At 34.3% G+C, this 10388-nt stretch overlaps 1 protein-coding gene across 1 annotated transcript; it reads right to left on the reverse strand.

Moving 5' to 3' along the window:
* Window positions 1-257: 257 nt before the first annotated feature.
* LOC132544277 (protein fem-1 homolog CG6966-like) lies at window positions 258-2177 on the reverse strand. Its single transcript, XM_060207852.1, has one exon. The coding sequence runs from the start codon at window positions 2175-2177 to the stop codon at window positions 258-260; it is 1920 nt and encodes a 639-aa protein (XP_060063835.1).
* Between the last annotated feature and the right edge of the window lie 8211 nt (window positions 2178-10388).

The raw sequence follows: 10388 nt of genomic DNA on the forward strand, positions 1-10388 counted from the left end.
CAATCTTTGACCTTAAAGTTTAACCAATGACCTCCAAACCCTATTCAAGTGTAGACCATGGTGAGGTGATGTTATGATGTGAATATTAACTAAATCTGTAAATATGTTCATGAGAAATCTTGTACACAAAGTTATCTTATGTTGCACTAAGGGACGGGCTCACAAATTGATTACATATCCCCTTACTATTGGGGCTATAATATCCACGACATAGAGAGGGTACAAACCTAACTAGCAATGAATCATGATAAACGATCTTATCTGATATTTGATTGTGTTCCGTGCAACTCAACGAATCTTATAAGATTGATTGGTATTTCAAATTTGAAAGGAATGTTAAATTTGTTGATAACATTAGCTGCCAAGCACTGGAGTTTTGTATGCTTCACCTCATGCAGAGTGACAAAGTTTTGTTTAGCAACATCGAGGGGTGTCTCACCAGCTTTGTTGTTCATGTCTACATGGGCACCATGCTCTAGAAGCAGGTTTAGGATGCTCTGGTCATACATCACACCTTGCTTTCCGATGACCTTGATGTGACAGTACAAAGGTGAGTTGTGGTCTACATCCACAGAGTTTATCTGAGCTCCACATTCTAGCAGAGTCCTAACTAAAGCAAAATCATCTCGAAATGCAACCAGCCCCACAGAATCATACAATCTCTTCGATGTTGATGTGTCAACTGCCATATGAAGCAATGTCTGTTTTTGTAAACCTCGAGGATCGTATCTCAGAATCCTCTTTATTTCAAAACTAATACTTTCAAGGCTGTTCTCATCCGGTGCCATGTATATCAAAAGAGAAACACAATCCAAAACCAGCAACATTAATTGTTGATAGTTACGTTTCTCATCCCGGAAAGCAGATTTTTCCTTCAACATTGGCGTTGCTTTCATCACATGTTCCACCAATGTATGTAAGAAGCGTGACATATTTGTAAAGTGTTCATCTGTTTTGGCATCTTTCTCCTCTTTCAGTATCAGTGCTGTCAGATTCAGGACTTGGGATATAGCAATAAGGCAATTGTCTAGCAAATACCACTCCTTTATCATGTATCCATTGTAGCAGTAGGAAATTATCTCCAGTGCCAGCCGAAATCTGTTTGTTCCACGAAGTTCCCAGCCATACTGGATAGCACCAAGAAGAGAATCCTGGCTCAGAGGTCCCAGTATCCTTTCCTTAACCAGAGCTGCCATCAAATACATATTTACGGATGTAATTTCCATATCAATCAGTTCCTTCATAGTTTCTGGTTCTTTGGCATCCCCATACAAATCCCTGTGATCTGGTAATTGTTTGGATATTTGATGGAGTTCCCTCATCTCTATGCCCTTGGTCCACCACTCTATGGCCTCAGTATATTGAGAATAGTCTATGGATTTTGCACCTAAAAGTTCTATAGCATTAATCTTATCAACAATGGGAATAGGAAGATCTTCACTGTCGATGAAAAAGTGAGTGATGACTTTCAGATTAAGAAGGGCGGCCAACAGCACAGATGATATGCCATCAACTGTTTTTAAATTCACATCAGCACCATGCTTCAGTAAGACTTTGATAGTATCAAGCTTTTGGTAGTTCACTGCATAGTGTAATGCAGTCAGTTTATCTCTCCCACTCTCTTGTGCATTGACTTTAGCACCAGACTGGATAAGGAATTCACAAAGCTCCTTGCATTCTATTGCATTCATTAAACATGTTGCACCATTTTTGTTTGGGATATTGACGTCAGCTCCATGCTCCACAAGGTATTTCACCATATCCACATTGTTACTGTAACAAGCTGCCCTCACTGCTGTCGACTTGGTATCTGAACACCCATGTACATTTGCTCCATTTTCAATCAAAGCTTTTGCTATATCCAACCGACCAGAAATTGCAGCACTCCATATTGGGGGCACAATATGTTCAGAACTTTCATCCTCTTCTACAACATGTGTACCGGTAGCTTCCAAGTCAGGCATGCAGTTCTCAAGAAGGAAACGAACTATGTCAATTTCCCCACGAAAACAAGCATGAAAAAGGGCTGTCTTGTTCTTAAATTTTTCATTAACAATAACTTTCTTTTCCTTCAAAGGTTTATCCCACAACAACTTTCGAAGTTTCACCAAATCTCCTTTCTCTATGAGACTGTGGACTTTATACACGATTTTGTTGTAACTTTGGTCAGACGCCATTATAGAAATTATTTCTTCGCTTGTTTGGTTTTATCGTTGAATCTGAAACATATAAACAAAACAGAACATTCAATTCCAATCTATACACTACAGGAAAAAATATTAATACACCAGCTGTGGCTTCAGAAGGTTCATATCCCATCAAAACCACATCAGAAACGTACAACATTCAGCAGCACCAGTTATCACACAAAATTCTGTTACCATAAATATTGCAGTGCTTGCTTGATACATGGAAGATATATATCTCACCATTTTTGTGAAAATTTACTGTCATTTAATATGAAAGGACTCTCATTGAGATGGCCATAATCCGTGTTTCCTTACATAGAAAAGAAAGAATTCCTACATCTAACTGACTTACCATTGTATGATGTCTCTTGATTGCAAACAAGCAAATATGAATAGTTTTGCTAAAGTTAAGATTTCTTTTTTTGTTCTCTTTTCCTTCAAATTTGAAGAAGAGACCCCAAACAGATCTTGATGCCCATCATTTTTTGATATCTTCATTTCTTTTTTAAATTTTGAATCTGTTCTGTTCTTTTCTCTTCTTTCAACTGTTTTTGATTTTATATATATATATTATTTGAAAATCCATCAAAAGAAATAGCAATAGTAATCTTTAACAGTCAAATTGAAGATGGTTGCCTGTCTGCCATCTTTGTTTTTCCTCAAATCAAAAGGGAGTATGGGTCAGCTAGATATGATGTATGAGAAAGATCCGTCTAGTATTTCTTAAGAAATAGCAATAACAACTTTTATTGTGAAAATACAAGATGGCTACCTGTCAGCAATTTTGATTTTCTGATTGTCAGTACTGAAAATCGTAAGGAAAAATAAAATGGTTCATCATTGTCATTGTGATGATTTTTAAAAGAGCTCCATACACAAATGAAAGGAAATTGTGTGAAAGTTATTTATCTAAATAATAGGTAAAGATAGGGACTCTAGCAAGACTACAACTTTACATTTAAGTGACCGTATTTGACCCATGAAGTGCCACTGTTGCTATAGGCACCTCTTCCCCATCTGTAGATTCCTCATACAACATTCTGGTCAGTTTTGGTACTCACAATTATGCATAATCAAGGTTTTCGAGTCTGGTCCCCCAACAATAGAAGAATACTAACTGGTCACCAGTAGTTACAACTTTACAATAGTGATTTTACTACCAGTCTCAATGAAAAAGTGTAGCCTATGTCATGAATGATTCTAATTCAAAAATACTTCTATTGAGTCCTTCTCCAATATCAGATTTTTTAGGCCCCTTTGACACTTCATAGAATGAATATAGTATGCAGTTTCCAATAATATTTTGCATGTCTTTCATTCATTTTAGAGTCTTAAGAGTTCAAAAGATAATTTTGACCTTCACAGTGGTTAAATTTTCACAGTGGTATGCAAGTCCAATTATTTAATGCTGGAATTGATAAATTAATTTGTAAACATCTTGCCTCATATAGGTATATATAGTTTAAGATCAGATTTACTAAATCATCTACATCATCTTTATTTTACAAACTAATGATGAATAAAAGATCTTTTTCTTTAATGAACTGGAATTCACGATGCATCTAACAGAAACTTAAATTTCATAAAAAAAAAATAAAGAAAAATGTGCTTCTTCACAACCCCATAATGCATTTGCTCACAACCATTTAACACATTTTTTCCCAAACCAGTATTGCCAACCTCTCAGAAAGTCTCAAGAGTGAAATATGAAGCCATGACCAGCTAAAACATGGCCGAAAGGGTCAAAACAAGGTCTGTAACAACATTCTTATCATTTAAATTAAAATTTTTCTTTTGCTGAAACATGGAGTATAAAACACGTACAGTAATAACTAAACATTTTATATTAGTAATGATATACATTTTTCATAACATCTTTATTATACCTCTTATTTGTAATTCTTGAAGCTACCACTGGCAGCTTTGGCTTCTAGTTTATAACAGTAATGGTTCTTTAACCTATCAAAAGTAGCTCATTGTTCTGCTACACCTTGTTCTAATCACATTTTGAAATAATTATCAAAAATTTGTCTGAGACATATGATAAATGATTACAGATACTTTACGTGAAAATGTTTGAAATGTCTTGTGAATATTGTCCTGATTCAGCAATGACCTGCTAATGTTACATAGTCTGATGTTTTCAAACCATGGGTAGTTTTATAATCTACATTTGGTGTACAATTTGATATATATCTTAGTCTAGTGAAATAAAGACTTCCACAGACTAGATAAATTCTGATTCCCAAAATAATTTTTACTGATTTGCAGTGCAGACTGAAGCAGACCTTCAAACAAATTGAACTTAAAATCACATCACAGATAAAAGATTATCTAAAGTGAAAACTATCCATCTTTCATGCAAGAAAGGTCTCTGTTCCCACTCATTAAGTCATGTCTAATATCTTTGCTTAAGTGAAGCAGATGTTTGATCACAGCATTTGTAGGTGTGCAGACAACAAGAGTCTTGTCGAGCGAGATTCCTGATATTCCAAGTGACACAAACCCATAATGCATTCGTTCATACCATCAGCAATACTAACAGGTATCTATATAAAGTTATAAGCTAAATATAATGATCAATTCTAGATTAAAGCCAAAAGTAACATTGTATTTCTTCTGATTGTAAGTAGAATTTTATATATTTGCTTCCTTCTTTTTCTTTAGCTCAAATTCAAATATTTCCTCTCATTTTTCCTCCATGAGACAATTATTATACCAGAGTAAATCATACAAATCTTTTGTTCCATTTCTGTGCTTGAGAAGTAATGTCAAATTATATATGGTTAACTTCTATTCACATTTCAAATACTTTCAGGAAAAAGAACTTCTGCCATGAACTATTTGTATGTATGTTAAACTTATACCATAATCTTTAGTTCAAGTCACAACTTTTTAAAGAGTCAATGATAATTACAAGTGTTTTACACTACCCCTATTTCACAATAGTTTTCAAAAATAATTATTATATTTGATTTACAATAAAAAAAACAAGAGGTTTATGGTGCATGTATTGTTCACCTGGTTTGGTTTGGACACCATTGCTTGATATAAGCGGAAGAATTTTATTCCCCAGGAATGGGGGGTCAGACATTGGGGGAATTATTTTAAATATTTTTCCCAGGCAGACAGAACTTTGATTTATACAAAATTAAATCCCTCAATCCTATGATGTTTCAGACTAAACTTGGTCAAAATTAACTTCACCATAAAAGAAGAAGACTGACTACCCAGCTTGTCATTTTCTTGATCTCTTCCATGTGGCCTCAAAGAGTCTGACCCTTACTTCATTAATGAATAATTGAGTTCCCTTAACATAAAATTCTTCAAATCAAACCTAAAGATGAAATCCTGTCATTCTACCAGAAGGAGTATTCAAAAGAATTTGCTCTATTTCCACTGACAGGCCTCTATTACCACCTTAAATGGCTGAGACTCAAAGTTTATATTACCCATCTCTCAAGGAAAGGTTGCAGCATCCTTTTATTCCAAAAGAATAAGTAAGGGTAATTCAGAACAAACAGGGAAAGAAATGGTGCACTCCTTCAGCAGAAGAGGTATTTAAAATATTATTTTGTTTCTCCTAATGGCCCCACCTCTCACACCCAAGAGGGCTAAGACCCACTGCAAATTTGATTTCCCTCCATCCAAGTGTGCTTAAGACCAAATAAAGAAAGAATTCAGAGAAGAATAATTTTAAGATCTATTTCCCTGCATAGGCCACACTTCTCCTGTTATAGATGGTGAAGACCCAACATTTAACTTGAGCCCCTTTCACCCAAGGATGCCTCAGATCAGATTTTAGCAAAATGCAATCGTTCTTGCAGGAGGAACACGATTTAAAAGAATATCTTATTTCGACACACAAAATGAAAATACAGAAGTGGTGATAGCGTTAGTGCTCATACTGGTGGTTTTGGTGGCTGTCAACATATAAATATCTGGGTAAAACAAACAAGCAAATAATGATATCACTATAATATTAATTCCATTATTTGTCAGTTAGAAGCTTTATAGTAACGTTCTAAATATTTTTTTTGTTTTTGTTCTCGTAACAAATCTACGGACAAGGGCCCTTAAAATACAAAGAGGGAACTACGTTTTGAAGAATATAGGAAAATAAAACATGAACGGCTACATGAGCTCAAATGCTGATTTAACCTTTCTTTCTTAAACATTAATTAAAAACTGTTAAGTTTTTGGTAGTATATTAAATACGCTTAGCGACCAACACGACAATGTTTCCTCATGTAACACACATTTGTTATGTTCTCGGTGAACACTTTACCTACCACAGATTGCAGTCCGTATATACTTTGGCGTTCATATCCACAAGACAGTTTCTGTATCAGTGTCGGTATCGAATATCAAATACAGTTGTCACTTACTTATATATTCAACTTGTCATTCAACATGTGTCTTGATTTACACGTCAGTAAAACCGAGGAACATTGTGATTATCGATATCGAAAATTCCCTTTAAAGATACTTGATCCGCTTTATTACAAAAAAAAATATTATCTTTGAAAATGTTGAATTTTGTTCGAACCTGTAAAGTTACATGTGATCTAAACAATCCATCTTTAATTGATAACAAAAGTTAATTTGTTGTCATATTTTCAGAAAAAAATCATTCAGCATTTCCGGATTTTTTTCTTTCACAGGCTATTATTTTATTCTACCTTATGCATTTCCGGTTGAGACAAAAATATACCGAAATAATTTAGCTAGCCGGTTGAGTAACTCATCACATATAAAGACCTTATTGATGTTTCTGGAAATTGGGAACTATCTTAATTTATCTCTTTATGTTTGGTTCGTTTGAGACATAACTTTTCTTGATAAAAATCTATCCAGAAGAGTAAATTGTAAGATTATGAAAGTTAGATACTAGGCATTTAAAATTTACACTATAGAGAGTTATTTCCCTTCATATGGGGGGTTAGACGATTTACAGGATCGGCCAGAATCGGGCGACGATTTACAGGATCGGATAGAATCGCTTTAAAATAGCGCCGTTTTAATGATTTTAATTAATTGCATTAATACCATCATTTCTCAAACATTATGAACAGCGTTGAAGAAAAATGAATAAGAATTTAAAAACCCACTCAGATCAGTTTTGGTCGCGCAAGACCGAAAGACGATTTACAGGATCGGGCGGTTTCTATGTAGAATTTGGGCATTTTGTTAATATTAGAGTAATTATTATGCTTTTAAACGACCATAGTCAAAATATTTTCATATCGACAAAAAAAATGGCAAAATGTTGTATTTTTTCGCATAAAGTACTGTGCCGCGCAAGACCGAAAGACGATTTACGGGATCGGGCAGAATCAGGTTTGTTGTATGTAGATTTTGGGTACTAAATATTTTTTGTGTAATCATTTTTGGTCTTTAACGTACCATGAATAAAAAAAATATAGTTTCATGTTGACCAAAAATGATATTGTGGGTTTCTTTTTCACCTATCTTACTGTGTCGTACAAGACCGAAAGACGATTTACAGGATCGGACAGAATCAGACGGTTTATTTGTAGAATTCGGGCATTACACTGCTTTTAGTGGAAATGTTTTGTTTTTACAAGAAATTAATATTTATGCTTTAAAGGGCTAATATTTATGCTTTAAAGGGCTAAATTAAAATACATGTTGGTTGTTAGTTTCATATTGACTAATACCTTTAAAAAAATATTGTTTTTTTTTTTTCGATTAACGTCATGTGTTGCGCAAGACCGAAATCTTTTTCACAAGATCGGGAAGAATCGGGCGGTTTATATGTAGAAACCGAATGTAATTATAAAATATATTATGGAAAATCAATAATACCTTTTTTTGTGCTGTGTTAATAATTTCAATTTTTTTATTTATAATTTTTTTCATTTATTTATCTATAAGCTTATTGCTCTATAAATTCCGTTGGTATAAATACAATGTAATTTCAAAGGCATATGTACAGTTTACGGCTGTCATTTGTAACCATTGGTGTGAATATATACTGACCGATTCACTTACAGAAAAGAAAACAATGACGAATCACGCAAGCATTATTGAAGAAGCGTAAAATGTATATGCTATGTTGACGTTGATACTTACATGTACAATAATCTTAACGAGAAATGTACGATGTAGCCATGATTTTAACAGAGACATTCATTCTTGATTTCGTTTATATGGGTTCAGAATGCTTTCAGATACTTTTGTAAATTCTCTAGAGGTAGGACGAGACGTCCGTATATACAATAATAGATATGATCGAAATTCGATTAGATTTTTAGAAAAAAAAAGATGTACGGAAGTGATAACTTACAAGTCACGGCTAAGTGCTTCGTTGTCCATTTGCTTTGTTTGTTTGATCTTTTAAACTGGTAATTCATTATCTACCATGGCTAATTATATCTCTTACCATGAACGCCTGTCTCTCTCTTATAAAAAGCAATTATTTTCTTACAATATTGCCATCATCTGTGTACAGCCCATAATTCAGACGTTTGTCAACACCACCCTAAAATGGCCCACGTACCACTTGGCTCGTCACCTGTGTACTGGACATAGGTAAGAATCGGTATACGCCCCAAGGCAGTTAACTTTCACACCTCGACAGTAGACCTTTTTCTATCCCCCGCTCCCCATCCGTCCTATCAGGTCTTTGCAGTGAGCGGCCTCACAGAGTCAATTTGTCGAACAGTGAATCTCTGTTCGTAACAAAATAATACTAATGAATTGAAATGACGAATCATAAAAATGACAAACGGAATATTATTGAGATTTTTAGTGCCGCGAATTTTACAAATTACTTTCTTCAATATAGGGTGATATTTCAGTTGTGAATAGCTCAGACAAGCGTTTTGTTCTTTAAAAAATCTAAAGTAAACAGAAAGTATTTGTCTCCGTGAAAAGTTAGCGTGATAAACTTGAAATTGAGATTTCAACTACTGTTTCTTTTGAAAAGATTAATGGGAAACTTTTGGAGAAAAACTGGTATATAAACACAGCAACGCTAATTTACTCTAATTGATACAATATTTCAATTGAATATATTCCAGAATACAATCATCTTACAGGAAATATCAATATATATATTGATTAGCACGTTTCGAGACAATCATAATAATCAGATATCAAAAAAGATACAAATACGCATTCCAGCATGTTATACAACTTGGAAAAGTCTAACACACTCACAAATCACTCTATTATACAATCCCGATTTTACTCGACAGAGTTGACTTTCAAGACTTGGTCAAAAGAAGATATTTAATTATGTTGGCGTGCTAGTATCGCATTTAGTACATTGTATATCATTATATTTGATTTGCAAAACAAATCACAGACTTGTTGCTTGAAAATTAAGAATATGGATTGATGTTGCAACAACCAAGCAAATGGATAACATAACAGCATTGACTTATTGACTGCTATTTATAAATGTAAGTCATGAATCTTAACGAAAAATAAAATGTACGAGTTCAATGAATTCGAGATTTGCTCTGTACTATGTATTTGTATTGGACAGAAGCATTGTCACATTTTCCCAAGTGTAATTGGTTACTTTAAGATATAGTTAACGGTAGATGTAGATCCCGTCCGATTCGAATCATTGATCAAGAGTTTTCAATCGTTAAAGTTTAAATTTGAATTGCTGCGGTAATAATCAATTGTACTCTTCAATTTCCCCCCAAATTCTAGATCTACTCGCAGTTTTACTTGTTTGGAGTGTCTTTATCATACGTCCCTGACTAAATCAGATGATTTCTTCACCCCCAACCTCCTGTTATGATTGACAGTTGCTAAAATCGGCCCCTAATTCTGTTATGTTTGACAGTTTCTAACATCGGCCTCTAATTCTGTTATATTTGACAGTTTCTAACATCGGCCCCGAATTCTGTTATGTTTTACAGTTTCTAACATCGGCCCCAAATTCTGTTATGTTTGACAGTTTCTAACATCGGCCCCAAATTCTGTTCTATTTGACAGTTTCTAACATCGGCCCCTAATTCTGTTATGTTTGACAGTTTCTAACATCGGCCCCTAATTCTGTTACGTTTGACAGTTTCTAACATCGGCCCCTAATTCTGTTATGTTTTACAGTTTCTAACATCGGCCCCAACTTCTGAGTTTTATTTCTGTTGCGTTTTTTGTACAGTTTATAACGCCGACATTAGCTACAATGGAGAAGTGCATAAGGCTCATATTTGA

The sequence above is a fragment of the Ylistrum balloti genome, unplaced genomic scaffold (genome assembly GCF_031769215.1).
Source record: "Ylistrum balloti isolate Yb309-2 unplaced genomic scaffold, AGI_CSIRO_Ybal_v1 Utg369788, whole genome shotgun sequence".
Taxonomy (NCBI): Eukaryota; Metazoa; Mollusca; class Bivalvia; order Pectinida; family Pectinidae; genus Ylistrum; species Ylistrum balloti.

Coding starts and splice junctions, on each gene's coding strand:
- LOC132544277 (XM_060207852.1), bottom strand. CDS start 2,177: ATGGCGTCTGACCAAAGTTACAACAAAATCGTGTATAAAGTCCACAGT.